The 16,375-nt window shown below is 49.6% G+C and overlaps 4 protein-coding genes across 4 annotated transcripts; 1 reads left to right on the forward strand and 3 right to left on the reverse strand.

Moving 5' to 3' along the window:
* Positions 1-3,350: 3,350 nt before the first annotated feature.
* H6S33_009978 (uncharacterized protein) lies at positions 3,351-4,055 on the reverse strand (the record flags this gene model as incomplete). Its single annotated transcript, XM_044841801.1, has 1 exon — positions 3,351-4,055. One exon carries the CDS (start codon positions 4,053-4,055, stop codon positions 3,351-3,353), a length of 705 nt encoding a protein of 234 aa, XP_044697121.1.
* A 3,975-nt stretch (positions 4,056-8,030) lies between these two features.
* Positions 8,031-8,474, reverse strand: H6S33_009979 (uncharacterized protein; the record flags this gene model as incomplete). Its single annotated transcript, XM_044841813.1, has 3 exons — positions 8,031-8,068; positions 8,117-8,238; positions 8,305-8,474. The coding sequence occupies 3 exons, from the start codon at positions 8,472-8,474 to the stop codon at positions 8,031-8,033; spliced, it is 330 nt and encodes a 109-aa protein (XP_044697122.1).
* A 3,303-nt stretch (positions 8,475-11,777) lies between these two features.
* On the forward strand, positions 11,778-12,818 carry H6S33_009980 (uncharacterized protein; the record flags this gene model as incomplete). The annotated part of the gene is made up of 1 exon (XM_044841824.1): positions 11,778-12,818. One exon carries the CDS (start codon positions 11,778-11,780, stop codon positions 12,816-12,818), a length of 1,041 nt encoding a protein of 346 aa, XP_044697123.1.
* Positions 12,819-14,754: 1,936 nt separating this feature from the next.
* On the reverse strand, positions 14,755-16,121 carry H6S33_009981 (uncharacterized protein; the record flags this gene model as incomplete). Its single annotated transcript, XM_044841835.1, has 6 exons — positions 14,755-14,854; positions 14,912-15,469; positions 15,526-15,702; positions 15,756-15,827; positions 15,885-15,947; positions 16,030-16,121. 6 exons carry the CDS (start codon positions 16,119-16,121, stop codon positions 14,755-14,757), a joined length of 1,062 nt encoding a protein of 353 aa, XP_044697124.1.
* Positions 16,122-16,375: the final 254 nt, after the last annotated feature.

The raw sequence follows: 16,375 nt of genomic DNA on the forward strand, positions 1-16,375 counted from the left end.
GTCGATTGTATATGTATATTTTGGTGTCTTGTATGATGGGTATAAGTACATGTAAGTTATGTAGGTAAAATAGTATTTGAATGTGATGCGATGTGTGTCATAGGCCCTGCACGCTTTCCGAAAAAAAAAAAAAAGCTAATATCTGATTGAAAGAGCTAGTCAAGTGCTGCAAAACCAAAGCAATACATGTACATGTAGTCAAACAATCTATCCTAGCCTCCTGCGTGCCTATGCCCTGCTTTGAGGTGATGTATAAATTACAGTCAGTATAGGATCCGATAACGAGGCCAGTACTAACCATTTCTTCTCGAACCAAATTATAACCCCAAATCTCGAATAAATTTGGCATTGTAGCCTCCTCGGATCCGGGAGTAGATCCTAGCTAATGGAATCAGTTTATGATACGTGTGTAAGATATAACTACAAAACTGTATCTTATACTCGAGCTTCATAACTTAACTCAACCTAACTCCCCACTGTTGCCACCCAGGACCTGCCAAAATTCGGGCGCCCTATATCAAAAGAATACGGGATATTTGGATCTTCCAATGAGATGATCTGTCGATCCGAGGCTATCATGTTGACACTTGTCACTGTCGACACCTGCCATTGGCCATGTCGACACCTGTCCAATCCATGACTATATACAGCTAGTTGGACTCCTTGCCGGGAAAAGAATCAAGTCACTTAACTATCTCGTCCTGCCTTTTCAACAAGGAAACCCAAATACGAATGAATCAACAGAGGAATTTTGCATGCAATTAATGACAAAAGAAAAAAAGAAAAAAAAAATTAAAGAAATACGGGATACACCGAGTGATATTTCATGATGCGGCTGTGCCAACCGATCCATCGCAACACCAAGATTTATGACCAACCTTCGACAGCGATCATTGATGCCCATCAACGTCACAAACACACCCGATGATCGGTTTATTAGTCCACGGCTCCCCCACGCCTACGCCCACGCCCACCCCCCACATCACAATCACAGATTATCACTCGATTCCACCACCTCCGCATCTTGCCCTGTACCACCATGGCCACGGACGGACCATACCGGGACGGGACTGGATTGACACCCTCGGTAGCCCGAGCCCTCGGGTCCCATGCGGATAAGCGGCACTATTCTACTCTAGCTACAATGTACTCTGACTACATGTCACTATGTAATTAACCATCTCCCCGTCCGTCGGTCCTGCCTCCGCGCGCGTTGCTGGGGGTGCGGACGGATACCCACCAACACCAACACCAACAACGATAGGAGGGAAATACAGGGACGGAGGGGGGGGGGATCCCTAAAGCTTTCCTGTCTGCGTGCACTTTTCCCGAACTATCTAACGTCTAGCTAGCAGCACCATGATCTGAGGGCGCGCCTTCAGCACCCCCCCCCCTCTCCAATTCTCAATATCCATCAGCCCTCTCTAGCAGCAGTTGATTACGCAGAGAAATCTAGATCCTCATCTTTCCTGCCCTACATGAGAATACCACTCACCTACCTCACATAACCGCCATCCCCCATGGAAAACACAAGCACGCCAAGGCATCAAACCAGGTCATCAGATCCACGGCCTTGGCAACACCATGCTTCACACAAAACCGCACACGCGCACCGCGCACCACTTGACCTGACAAGCACAGGGTTAGGGTTCCCCAATCGCGAGCCAACTTAGCCCGGGCCAAGACAGCCCAAGCCAAGACAGGATCCGTGCGTGCGTCAGCCAGCAGATCCGGGATCGTCACTTTTTGCAGGGAGAAGAAACGTTTCACACGATAGAGATTGGGATATTTGGGACGGTGACTAGATATTTTGATGTGTTTCTTTAATTTTCCTTTTGGGGTAGCCTTGTGGATGCTAAATAACTACAGAACTACATCATAGCTAGCTTTGGCTAGCTTGCTGGCTGGCTGGAGCTAGCTTCAAGAGAAGAGAAGAGAAAATAATAATAGATGAAGAGAGAAAAAGATAAAACGCCGTGATCGTAAGGGGTCGTTCTTCTAGCAAGCAACGCAGAAAAAAGAGAAAAGACAAAGAAGAAAAAGAATGAAGAAGAAGAAGTTCGTCATAATGCCAGAGTTAATACACACAAAAAACACCGTCCAGCCCCCAATGAGAGAAAGAAAAAAAAAACGCAAAAAGAAGAGTAAAAAAACGCCGTGCTATGTTATGAGTTCCCCCGCCAACCGGCCCGTATTACAAAAGGAAACCATGATCAAGAAGAGGAAGAAGAATGAACCCCCCAACCGCGCGTTGATGGATGAAAAAGGAAACGAACCCCCCCCCCCCCCCCCCTTCCGCGCCAGCTCCTCCGATAAACAAACAAGTGGGGGATCCTCATGTAAAGACTAGTTCCCGCTAATAGTAGTAGTAACCGAGTCGAGTAGTGGTGGCTATCGATCGATCGTTCGTGTGTTCGTTCCAAGCTGAAGGTGAAAAAGCCAACCGTGCATCCGAAAGTAAAAAGAAGCCCGCCCAAGAAAGAAAAAAAAAAAAGAGGAGGAAAGAGGAGAGAACCACACAGAGAGATAAAAAATAAATAATAGAAGAACACCCCGTTGCAAAATCCGGATCCCATGACAGAAAAAAAAAATATACAAGAGGTTTTTTTTAAAAGGAAAAAAGAGAGAGAGAGGAAAAGAGAGAAAAAAACAAGCTTTTTTCTTTTCCTCCCCCCCCGTAACACACCGGCGCCGTTGTAAAGGTAAAACAAGTAATAGAAAAAAAGAAGTAGAAATATATATATATAAACAACCTCGGACAAATAATATAAAAAAAAAAAAACACACATACAATCCAAGGTTCTGGTCCCGCAGGAGAGTGACAAGGAGCCGAGCCAGCTCTTCGCCCCCCACTATAAGCTCATGAATGGGGTGGGGAAGGTGGGAAGAATCGATCGATCCATAGGTGAAGAAACAAAAAAAAAAAAGAAGAGAAAGGCTGTGAAGAAAGGAAAAAACCAGACCTTACTTGAGATCGTAAGAGTGATGAATGATGTGACGATGCTGGTTTCTCCCCTTTCCTTCCAAATGTCTTTCCTTTTTTGTTTCTCTTTTCTTCAGGACTGCGAAACCAAGGAATTAATATAAAAACCCCCCTACGGAGAGCAAGAAAGGGAAGGGTAAAAAAAAGGGCGGAAGAAGAAAAGAGGCAATTGAAGACCTTTAGATATCTCCCTCCCCCAGCTAAAAGAAAATAACGCAACTCCGAAGTGTCCGTGATATGCAGGTAGCACTGGGTGTGGTACTAGCTGTGGTGGTAGTAGCAGGCGGTATATAGCAGGTGAATCGGTAGGTATGTAGGTAGAAGTAAGATAGGCAGGACATGTAATTCCGTTCCCTATACCCCAAATCTAGTCATAATCCTCATCCACGACCCTCCCCCCCAGTCCCACGCCCCTCTCCTGCCCGACCCCCCACGCCGTCGTCATCGGCCGATACTCCGCGCCGGCCATCACCACATCGCCGTCCCCCTCCCCCTCCTCCTCCCCCGCAGCAGGCGTGCTCTCGCGCGTCAGCTCCGCCATAAACTCGTCGTCCATGTCGCCAAACATGAACTCCATCTCGAGGCTCCCCTGCGCGGGCCGCCACCCCACCGCCACGGCAGACTCGTCGGACGAGGAGGACGACGACGCGCTGTCGTAGCCCTCGTCTTCGAACTCGAACTGGTAGTCGCGCGGGAAGTAGGCGCTGACGGGGGCGAAGGTCGTGGGCACCATTGTGACGCGGGCGTGGCGGCGGTGGTGGTGGTGGTGGTGGTGGTGCGGGTGGTCGTGGAAGAAGTTTGGTGAGGGGGAGGTGGAGGCGGAGGTGGAGAGTGTGGAGGAGGAGGAGGTGGTGGAGGCGGAGGTTCGGGATCGCGTCTTGCGGGTGTGTTTTGAGATTTTGCGGGTGGAGGTGCGGGGATGCGAGGCGGACATTGGGATCGTTGTGGGGGTGCTCGTGGTAGATGGGGGTTGTGAGGGTGGTTGTGGTGGTGTTGTTGTGGGGGAGCTGCTGCTGGTGCTGCTGGGGGTCATGCGTCGTGAGGTTGAGGGGCTGCGGCGGAGGAAGCCCATTGTGGTTTGTGGTGAGAAGTGGAGGGCGTGATGATTGGTTCGTGGGGAAATGATGGGTTGTGCGTGTATTGTAGGGGAGAAAAAAGGTTGTGGAGAATGGAAAAAAAAAAATTGGGAAGTTATCCTTTTTCTTCTCTCTCTTTCCTTTCTAGTGGGTTTTTCTTGTTTCTTGGTCTTTTCTTGTCTTGTCTTTCCCGTATACTTGGTCTTCTCTTTTCTTTACGAGGCAATTATACGTGGAAAGCAGCAGAAAGATCGCAAAAAAGGGGAGTATAAGAAAATGGAGCAGCCCCCGTTGTTCTGATGATGTATGGATAATGTTGCAACAACCAAAAACAACCCAAAGGAAAAATAATAGACCAAGGGGTGCGGAGTGTGGGGTGTGGGGGGTAGAAGGGTACGTGGGAATAGTACACAGAGAGAAGATTTGATAGTACTGGTAGTAGAACGAAGAAGTCTCAGTAGTAATGCAATAGCGGACGATAGTAAAATAGCAGCAACGATGTACTATTACCACTATCCAAAATGCGACCGAACAGATATGTAGAAACCCCGAAACCGAAACCGAAACCTAAGGAGAAGGAAGAGGAACCGACAACCAAGAAAAGAAAAAGAAGTGTGGTGGAGGAAAGGAAAGGTAAGGTAAGGTAAGGTAAGGTAAGGTGGGTAGGTAGAAGAGTAAGTGTAGGTAAGGTGAGGTAGGTAGGTGTAGGTGAGGTAAGAAGTAGTTAGGAGAGAAAGAGGATGTTAGGTTAGGTTCGTAGAAGAGTAGTGTGGGTGGTGTGGGTAGGTGCAAGCAACACCTAGTTCGGGTGGAGAACGGGGGGGGGAGGAGGGGGGGGTGTGGGTGGGGAGTGAAATTGTTGTGTGAAGTGAAAGAAAGAGAAAGAGAGAGAGGGGAAAGAAAGAGGAAGGGAGGAAGGGAGAGGAGACGCAGGTTTTGCGGGTGGTATTAAGCGGGTGGCGGGGCGGTGCCGTTGCTGACTACGAACAGGAACAAGCGAGTCACGAGCAGCAGCAGCAGCAGCAGCAGCAGCAGCTGGCCTGCTGCTTTGAAGAACGAGGGAAAACTGAACCTAACCCAAGGATGATTGATGATGGGACTAAACTGCTCTGGTAAAGAGCAGAAGGTGAGGGTGAGTAAGTGTGGTAGAGTGGTGGTGTGTGCAGTACAATCAATCAATGCTCGATGCACTCTGGGGATCATGCAACCAAGAAGGAGGAGGTGTGGGAGAAGCTGTAATGTACGAGTATGTGCCTTACTACACTAAACTACAGGGAAAGGAAAAAAAGTGGGATGGGAAAGATGGATTTCGGTGTGGGCAAGCAGCTAGCTGGAGAGAATTGGGCAGAGCAGAGTGGACGAGGGAAGTGACTTGTTCGACACTGACTCAAAGTTGTTTCTTCCGGGCGTTTTTCGGATTTTTTTTCCCGGGGTGGTTTATGGATGAAATGCTTCGTGAGGGTTGCCACGTCGATACGTCCAGAAAATCCTTATATTGGGTGAGGCTTTAAAAAATAAAATAAGGTACAAAAAAGACAATAGAAAAGAGGGACAAAAAAAAAAAAAAAACCTCCTCCTCCTCCTCCACAGCTGAAAGAGAAAGCAAGAGAGCATCACATCATGCCGTGCTAGTATGTACTCACAGTTCTACTAAGCTACCTACATACATTACATACGAAGCTAGATCTACGTGTTCGTGAATAAGTTTCGAGGTTCATCCGTTTGATTCGGGCCATCCAAAGACCCCCGGTCCAAAGAAGCGGGGCGAACCACACAGGACGGATCACACACCCACCATTGGATACCACCCCCAGTGGCACCTGTGTACCCGTGAGAACGCCCTCTCCCGAAAAAAGACTCCCTACATTACAGGTTACCCGGCCGTCCCTCATGTCAGATCCTACCCCTAGTCCGTCCTCCTTCCTTCCCCCCCCAAACAAACTAACCCGCTCGGACCGGCTGGCTGCTTCCAATCGAATCTTGATCTCGTTTTTTTTTCGGTATCCCGCCCGTCGGTCGCTTTCCGGCCGGCATCAATCACATCTCCCAGCCGCCCATCCATGCTTTGGATACGAATTGCGTGTTTTCCGGCGTGCTGGGATTGGCTTGCTTGTTACCATACGTCACAACTCCCCTGCTCCAATTAACTGGCCGAGCTAGTGCGCTGCAACGGTTCATTAATCCCAAAGCAGCGAGCTACATGCACTAGCACGACGAGAGAAGTAGAGAAGTAGAGAAGAGAGAGCTCCCAACGCGAAGCGGAGGGAAAGCTCGAGGAAGAGGGGGAAGGCAAACATCAGGTATCACAGCTCCAATTAGCTAGCTAGCTAGAGTAGCTAGCAAGGTACTGTGATAATTACTCCCCGGGAACAAACACCGAAGCTTCCTTCCTTCCTTCCCTCTTGCTTTTCCAGATTAGCTAGGTACATGTAGGTGCTAGCCAGCTTAGTAAAGTAGTCATTTGCCTGCCTTCTACCTACTCTACACTGCCCGTGCGCATGTCTTCTTTGTAGAGCAAGAGCAGGCAGGTAGAGTACTCTAGGTAGTAGATTTAGGAGGTAGGTACAATACAACATCTAGCTAAACGAACTGCCCCCCCCCCCCCCCCATACCCCAAATTAAAGAAGAATCAACCCCCCGTGCCTTTGTCGCCATCGGTACCTGACCGCAGCCTTGAAACAGCATCAACCAACCTGCCAGCCTGCCTGCCTTCCTGCCGCCTGGCAACAGGCAACTTAACTTGCAAGTTATGGATGTATGTAGGTAGGGCCGGAAGGGAAGGGAAGGCAAAGCACAAGCACAAGCACGATTCCTTCCCTTCGGCCCTCTCTTCCCTTCATTGCATCTGGCTGGAGTAATCCCCATTACTCTACTTCCACCTCCTCCACCATAGGTGCCGTATGTACCCAGAGCAAAAACGCACCATTCCTACGCGTTGGCAACCCAGCGCCTCCCTCCCCCAAACCCAAAAAGGGATCGAAACCGTACCGTAGCCGGTAGACCACACCGTAGACCGCGAATGTCTCACACACTCCCAGACACTCACATCCGCCCGGCCACGATCCCGCCCAGTGCCACACCAAAGGGTAAAAAAAAAAAAACCTGGGGTTAACTTTTGTGAAGCGGGCACGGACGCGCCCCAATCGAATCATCCAACCTGGTTTTTGGGGGGTCCCCCGGGGATTTTGGGCCCGTTTTTCTCGAAACTGCATTTTGCCCCCCCTTTGCTTTTGCACCCCCCCTCCCTCTTCTTCACACCGCGAGGAGGAAACGCGACGAGAACGACGAGTAGGGTTTTTTTTGTTTGTTTGGGCGTTGCGATCAGGGCTGGTTAGAGTGGAGTGTTGGGCGTTGTCTACATAACATAACCTATGATATGGTAATATTTGATGGCCGGCAGCCTGTGGTGTTGATACAGGCAGGCAGGCCAGTAGGCAGTCTCCCTCCCAATTTCTTCCACTTCACATCCAATCCCTTCAAATCCAACGCAATCCACTCCACTCCAGAGTCCATTCCCGCACTTTCTACACCTTTCTCCTCTTCTGCCTGCATCTCTCTATCTTCCCGTCCTTCTCTGCCATGGACGTCGTCGACGAACGAGAATCCATGGGCCCAGCTGGCGAAGGCGGGACTTGCCGCTCCACGGTGAACGGAGTTGATGAGTGAGGTAGACTGCTATTATTAGTGCAGGGTCCAACTAGAGCTAGAGTCGTGTAGTAAGCTGCTAGCTACATGTAGCTCTGGGACAACGCTATTGTTGGAAGCTCAGAGCTATGAGATGATGGTGATGGTGATGGCGGATCGAATAGACTGCCGCTACCTTACCTACATGTACCACGGCCTGGTGATGGCGATGATATGATGGAGCGACGGGATGTTTACCACATACTCTACACATTGCGACACCCTAGGCTTCGCTTTTTTTGGCAGAGGGTTTCTTCACTGATGCCCATTACGGCCCAAAACTAACCCTAGTAGAGAAACAGAGCGAGGGAAAGTTTATTTTTAGCTTTTAGGTTAGCTTTTAGCTTTAGGTTAGAGCCAGTCAGCTACATACCTTGGGGGGGGGGAACCCGGATAGTGGACGCCATCCACACGCCACCCCGTGGCGCAACGCAACGCAGCGCACCGGTTTTGGAACATGCGGGAAACGAGTGATAGTTCGTGCGGCAGGTATTACTGGTGAGATGATTAGTCAAGCAGGACCTGAGTGAAAGTGAGTGAGTGCACCCAACTTATAATTACCCTATAACGGGTGGGAGGGCAGAGGTTCCTGCAGATGGGTGCGGATCTAAAAGGGATGCATGGCTCATCGGGGGTGATGTGATGAGGTAGATGGCGTTGGTGCGAAGGCGCACTGGCGCGTGGCCGTGGATGGGGCTGGTGGGAGTGGGTGTGTGGCCGTGGGTGATCATGAGTGTTTGTATGTACATACTGGGGATAAACATACATGTATCTCTATGGAGAGATGGGAGTTTGTGTTGATCTTGAAACGAAACATGTTGGGATCTAGGGGATTTGGGTTGAATTCTGCAATATTGCAATGGGCGTCCGTAACGCACGGTGGTGCAAATCTACATGTAGCTACATGTACGTATGTACTTTACGACGTCCACCCTAATTAGGAACTGCCAGGTTTGTATTTGCACTGTTTGAACCATGGAGCCTTACGGTGCGGTGCAAAAGTCGATTGCGCTCCTACGTTCCTAGTGTCTTGTCACAGATGCCGTGCGTGGAGGGCTACATAGCGTAATTGAATTTCTAAGGTTCCATTTTACTCAGAATATTCGAGAAGTGTGTTTTCGAGGTTGGGATGCATATGGGTCATATTACTGATCAGGTGCAAATGTTAACCGGGAAGAGAAGAGTAATCGATGCATGGCAGGGCTAGAGTAGTGAAACAGTGGTGACTGTTGATGACTGTTAATAACCTGGTCCCAAGATGGAAATGTAACTTAATTCTTATGTGAAGCTGAAACCGAAGCTGAATATTCGCGATATGTTCTGTTCCTTCAGTGTCACTATCAAAAAATGAGCATGATGTCGAGTGCGGCATCGCTCCGGCCGGCACCACAGCGCGTAGGTAGCCAGGCACACCGGACCGGGCGGGATGCAAATCGCAAAACGTGCAACCCGCGGCTATGTAGGGATAGATTGCGGGAGTGCCGATAAGGGCTAGTCAATACAATAGTTAGCTACATAGCAACACCGCATTCACAGCTAGAGAGAGCACTCAGCACTGCACCTCAAAGTAAAACAGATATAACTACCAGAATAGCCGGTATATCTTAACGGTTGGAGGACTCTTCCTCTTCTCGCATCAATCAAGTCATCTATAGCTACGCTACATTAAGCGTGGCTTTCAGGCTAATTTAAGGACGTTCCCCGCGAGTGCAATCAATATATGCAATCAACTGGAAACATTTGGAAATTTGACCGTTGGTTGTGAGGCGCGCCTCCACGGAGCACTGGAGATATATAGACTTTTGAAATTCTCTGCGCTCTGTGATTTTTTTTCTTTTTTGCAATCTTCCAACTCTCTGGCGCTATATCATCCAAAATGTTTTCCAGTTGGCAAGAAAAAATAAATAAAGAGTTCTCTTTTTGGAGCGCTATCCGCCCGGCCAGCCAGCCAGACTGCGCAGATAGGGCTGTTCTTGCTCTGGTGATACAAACACATCCCCGCCTCATGGACGGACGTTGCTTCGAACCCATCAGCTGAAGCCATAATTGTGTTCAGAGCAGCATACCTACCGGCCGCGCCGGGCAAGCGTACCCATACCCAGCAGCACCACAGCGTAGCGCACACCGCCCAATCTGACAGTGGGCGTAGTGCTAGGTATCAACACTGTGCACAGCGAGGTAGAAAGTTGGGTGGAGGTGGATCAGTAGGGTGGAGCAGTAGGTGGATCAGTACAGTGAGTGTTACCCAACCCTGGCTAGCAAAGCTATCAAGAGAGACGTTGGGCCGGTTCTTCCTCTCACGTACAGACAGACGGTAACAATACGTCTTCTTCCCCGGCCCTCTTCCCCCCCCCGCACCCCGGCTTACCCGCCAAGTTACATACCACTGACATGCGCCCGATACAGCACCGATCACCACCATCATCCAGCAGCAGAAGAGGGAGAAGTAGAGTGAGACAACTCGCTTCATTCCCGGTATCTATCTACCTATCTATCTATACATGAGCTGTATGTGCCTGTCATGTCATGTCACTGAAGTTGTGCACCCAACCAACCCACACACCATGCACCGATCTTCTTTCGTCACCCATATCTCGGAATCAGATCGGATCGCAACATCTCGGGACAACCGGACCACACACACACAGAAACAAACTTCCGCAGTATCACTCTATTTGATCCGGGAGAAAACAAATGTCCCTTTTTTCCCGGCAGAGTTGTGGTGATTGGCGCTCACCACCCACCCCTCCCCGTTAATACCGCCTAAAACCCCCCGGGGAGGGGAGGAGGAAGCACTGATTGGCTGCGCCTGCCAAACAAACGGGTTCCACGTAAGCAGCCATCAACGGGTCCAAACCGAGTGATTGGCCGTGATTCGGGGTACCCACCGGTCCGGTTACCACATTGCGATAAAGCGTTCCCGACATTAGGCGGATGCACTCAGTGGGTTAGTAATCCCAGCAAGACAAGCAAACGAGATTTGAATCGTACGAGAACCATTGGCCTACATTCCATCTATCGTACTTGCACGTTTGGCCGGCCGCGGTGTCACTAGCTTGCAAGGTGGCTGGCTGGTTCATCTATGGGCGAACGGTCTAGTCCAGAGATCACATCACTCTACCTATGGGCCTATGATGGTACCTGGACCAGTCCTAGACCGCAAAACGACCTATGCGCTGTCAAACGGGGGGATATATATAATCACGGCCTCTAACTCGCCCTTTAACTCGTCCTTGGCTGGCTGGCTAGATCCCCCCATACAAAACCTGCCTTACAAGATCTAGCCCCCCTTGCGTTTCATGATCTGAGGGGGGGAGTAGAAAAGAAAAGCAAAGAAAAAATGAAATTCTTCTGGTTGGGGGATGGGGAAGGGAGGGGGAGACAGCTAGAACCCTGGACAGGACAGGGCCGGACTGGACTGGACTGGGCCAACGTGGGTGAAACCCAGCGTTCTGGGACTGAAACAATGATCAGCGAACATAAGGCACAGACAGCAGAAAAAGCAAAAAGCAATAGAACGAGAAAAAAAGAAGCTAGAGGGAGATTGATTGTTGGTTGGTTTGCGGGGTTACACAAGGGGCCCTTGAATTTCGAAATGACAGACCAGGGGGGGGGGGGGGGTTGTTGTGTTGAGAGCTAGGAGGAGGAGGAGGATGGAGGGGACTAAAATAAACTGTTTCCCGGAGGATGTTTAAAGATGGTGCAAGAATTCAAAAAGTAGAGTGCACTTTTTTATGTTGTTTCTTCTTTTCCCCTTGGGTTTTCTTTTTGAATCATTGCTAATATCAGAGTAAGCTATCGCTCATTTCAACTAAAGTCGTTTTCGCAACTGTCGAACCGGAATTCTTTATATATATATATACACTTGGCTTTTTGTTCACACACAGCTGCACTGCACAGCACAGAAGAACCTCCATCTATCGATATCTCTAGCTCTCTTCACCACCACAGATCGTATCACATTAAAGGAACACCCAAGAAAACATACCTACATATCTTACTACACCCACATACTACACCCACACACACCCAATATGTCCCTCCTCACGCTCCCCAACGAGCTCCTCCTCCTTATCGCCGACCACCTCCCCCTCCCCTCCCTCCTCCACCTCCACCTCACCAACCACCGCCTCCACCACCTTACCACCCACCATCTGCACACCCACGCCACCCTCGACCGCCACAGCTACGGCATGGTCCTCCCCGCCCTGCACTGGGCCGCCTGGTACAACCACCTCTCCCTCGCACGCCTCCTCCTCACCACCATCTCCCCGGCTCCCCCAATCGACGCCAAAACGAGCGAGCACGGCAAAACCGCCTTACAGTGCGCCGCATGGCAGGGCCATATAGACATGGTCCGCTTCCTCCTCGACCACGGCGCGGACATCAACGCGCGCGACGACAGGTTCGGCAAGTCGGCGCTGCACCAGGCCGTGGTCCGCGGGTGGACCGAGGTGGTACAGCTGCTGCTGCAGCGCGGCGCGGACGTGGCCGCGCGCGATCATGGCGGCATGACGCCGCTGCTGTGGGCGGTCAAGTGTCAGGGTGCTGGTGAGTCGCTTGTGGGCATTTTCCGGATGCTGCTGGAAAACGCTGCGGCGACAGCGGCGGCAGCGGCGGCAGCGGGTGAAGAGGGTGATGAGGGCGGGGATGGGAAGGGCGGAGAGGGTGTGGTGGACGCGCAGGAGTATGAGCGCGGCGAGACAGCGCTGCACTGGGCTGTGTGGCGGGGGCAGCGGGCGACGGTGGCATTGTTGACGGAGTTTGGGGCCGATGCGGATGTCGCCAGTGTGGATGGGGAGACGGCGGTCGAGTGGGCGGTGCGCAAAGGGGATGAGGAGATTACGAGGATGGTAGTGGGGAGGTGTGAGGTTGCTGAGATGCTACTGGCGGAGGAGAAGGCAGTGGTGGAGGGCGGGGCCGGAGGTGAGGGTGAGGGGGACGGAGCCGGTGATAAGGAGGAGAAGGGAAAGAGGTGGGGGAGGAGGATTAGGAGTATTGGCAAGGTGGTCGGGAGGATGTCGCTGATGAGGCAGTTGGAGAGGAGGCAGGTGAAGGAGTTGGGGGAGGTGTGAGTGGGGGTTTTGGAGTTTTGTAAGTATTGAGTATATAGCTATCAGTGTTTTTCTTTCTTTTCAATTGGAGTTATGGGGTATATAGTTATAGTTAGTTGGTATATAGTCGAATGTACGTATTAGTAGGTTTTTAATGAATCTTTCAATATTCATCTTACTGTTCATGATCTTGGGATAGCTAAAATACCTATTGCTGAGTGACACCATTCAATTGCCTATCCTCACTCAACAGATCACTCGTGCACAACCACTCCCGGCCTGACCACGAAACCGAGTGACCCCCCATGACGCCTATTCCCCATCCCCACCACCACAACCCACCACAAGCGAGAAACCCCAAAACCTCAACAACTCTTCCTCAGCTTTCCACCGCCGAGTCTAGAGCCACGAGGATCTCTCACCAAAATCCAGAACATCTTGTTGCGACTCTCGGTTCTTAAGATTAGACGCCCCGCCGCGCCCCAACCTACAACGTCTTGTTGCGAGATCTAGATCTGGATCTCTGTTTCACCACCACCACCACCACCGGCCGGCTATTAGATCTAGAGTAGATTAAAACACTCCACACGCCTTCAAGCCGTACCTGGTAATGCGAATAATCATCAATATCGATAATGTAGTAACAGGATTTGAAAGACTCGGGCTCCGAATGACTCATCCGGTATCGACTATCAAAGGGGGGGGGGGGGGGATGGGGGAATGTGGACTAGCCGCTAACTAAATGTAGATCACAACGCTAGCCAGTTTGGAGACTGCGTACTAAATAGTAGGGAGTGCTAGCGTGCTGGGGAATGCTCATCTGCTGGTTGTGAGTTGGGCCCAGCTTGGCATGGATCTGCGGTCTGTTGGTCATGGGTTGAGCTAGGTGTTAACTGCCTGGCTAGCCTAGGAACAGATACATATTCCAGGTTGATTTTCTGCTCGGGCTGCTAATTCTCGGTGCTAAATCTGAGGGGGGTTTGTCCAGAGCTCTGATCCTTTGTCCGGTATGTATGTCAGTAGATGGATGTTTTAGCAATGACCCATGGAAGGCACAACTACAAGCCGTACGCGTATTATCAATACGTATACAAAGAGCTGCATACAACTGTACTTTACAGTAATAAGGGGGAACTGGAACGAACTACATGTAGCTAGTCCGGGGATAAAACTGAAGCGGGTCATTTCATTAATATAGAGGTTATCCCGCATCTTACCCCACTGGAATACGTGCTGTACGGACGCCTAGTTGCTATGAATCTACGGGTATGTACGACTGGGGAATACATCCTTCATTATCGATATATCCTGAAGGATACGGGCGGCATTCCCTCTACGTAGCAGTGATAAAGGCTTTCGTAAAATCAATACCATTGTTACCGCGTATTAATACTAGATAGGATTATTTTCTGAGCGGATTCTGAGGCTTGAGGTACTTATATCCTCACTTCGATGAAGAAATAGCTAGTATTACCAGTCTCGACATGACATATATAAGCTTTGTCTCTGTCGGCATTGGGGGTATCCTTCAACTATTACTCCTCATATCAGTATTGGATTCTCAAATTTTGACATACCGGTATCCTGCATGTAGGTCAGGATACATTGCTACTCACGTACCCAGGCATTTGGTAGCCTAAAATCCTGGACTGGGTCGTTAATCCAGGGAAGTAATAGGTGCAAACCCCCACCTTTCCTTACGCAATTGAATTGATATCGCTGTGTACTAAGTGAAAGAGAATTTATCGAGAGAACTCAGTCAACCGAATCTCCCCGGATACTATTGAATATCTTTTTTAGTAAGATCAAAGTCTTTGGGGATTGGAAATCTCGAGCTCTCAATACTGGTTACGTTGGAATATATTGCAATTGCATTTGTGTCTAAATATTGCTCAGTAGCCTAAAAAATCCCCTAAATACTGGCATGTAGGCTATCATTAACATTTTGATACTAATATTACGAGCTCGGACCAGCCTCATTTGTGAATTTAACAGGATTCCCAGCTGTCTTCTCTGACGCAGCTGCGTCTTCTGGCTTCTGGCCGATAACCACAAACCTTTACATCCTTAGTCTCGAATCGGATATATAGTCGAAAGGGTGGCAAAAAACTTACATCCGATAATATGAATGCACCTTCCTATCCAAAAACTCCGACCTCACTCTCGCCAGCAACGCATCAACATCCGCAGTATCCCACTCCAAAACCCTCGTGAATAGCGCCAACGAAAATCCTTCCATACCCTCCAACAAGTTTGCTAGATTTTGTTTCCCAATCTCCTTCAACGCCGGGAGGACCGGCCACGGCGCTGTAGGGATTTTAAAAACTCTTTGTGATACGTTCACGAACCCCTGCTCCTCCATCCAAGTGCTTATATTCGTTGTATCGAATGTTTTACCAACCGTTTCCCCAGACTCGGAGAGTAGCCGATACCATTCTGCCACGGCAGATTCGGGTGGTACAGAGTTGTCGTCACTGAGCTGCTCTAGTGTGGTTTCGACGGACTCGAACCAACCACCAGGCGAGAGGGTGCGACAGGCGCGGGAGAGGAACGTAGGCCAACAGGGAATAGAGCCAGCGAGGGCGCGGGCGTGTATAAAGTCAAAGCTACAAGGAGGATGAGTCCAGTCTTGCGTGATGTCGTCCACCTCAAATTCAACATTTGACGGGACCCTATCATGATCATGCATTAGCACACTGATTCAGATGCGATGATTCTGTGTAACTACCATGATGGCTGTGTAGGCGATAAATCATTCCCTACAATTCTTGCACAGGGAAACTTATTCGACATTTCAATAGCCCAGATCCCGGTGCCGGTGCCAACATCGAGGATACTTTTTACGTCTTTAGTGAGGGGTGCATCGTAGAGCTCGCCTTGTAGTACCAAGGTATAAACTTGATGGCTAAATCGGTTTGAATCAGCCTTCAGTCTCTTGATCTATGCGGAGAAACTTACAATAGATTAAGCTGATCGTTTTGTTGGGTATCGTTGGGCGCCCAATAGGCGCCTTCTCTATACGAGTGGTATCTACCTCATGATATTAACTAACGATTCTCTATCGAGGAAGGAGGGGGAAATAATTACCTGCGACCATTTTCGTACTTGTAATCGAATATGGTAGTTGCGAATGTCGTTGTATCACTCACGCTGTTGGGGGCCGTAGAGTAAGAGGTCAACTCAATAAAACAATCAAAGTCATAATATAGATATATGTAGAGAAAAAACGCACTACCCACTGGTACTGGATGAACTACATATGGTGTAGTCATCATCCTCCGAATCGACAGTAATAGGACCTGCATATTTTGATTTCATGGCCATTTTTTTGAGGTTTAGGTAGGTTTTGCTTGACAAAGCTGTAGAGAATATAGCAAGCCCGGTGATCGATATGCACTCTTGAAGGGATGTAGATTATATACTTTTAATAACCCCTTTATAGAGTGGGTATTTTTAATTGAGGATTCTGGTGTAATGTAAACTTGGAATGAGGATGCTATTGTTGATCATGTGGTAATCAAGATAGGCTCGTGTTTATATAGGTAGCCTAGTACACCCAATTGCAAGGATCGATTGTT

The sequence above is a fragment of the Morchella sextelata genome (genome assembly GCF_020137385.1).
Source record: "Morchella sextelata strain SCLS chromosome Unknown scls_4, whole genome shotgun sequence".
In the NCBI taxonomy this organism is placed as follows: domain Eukaryota; kingdom Fungi; phylum Ascomycota; class Pezizomycetes; order Pezizales; family Morchellaceae; genus Morchella; species Morchella sextelata.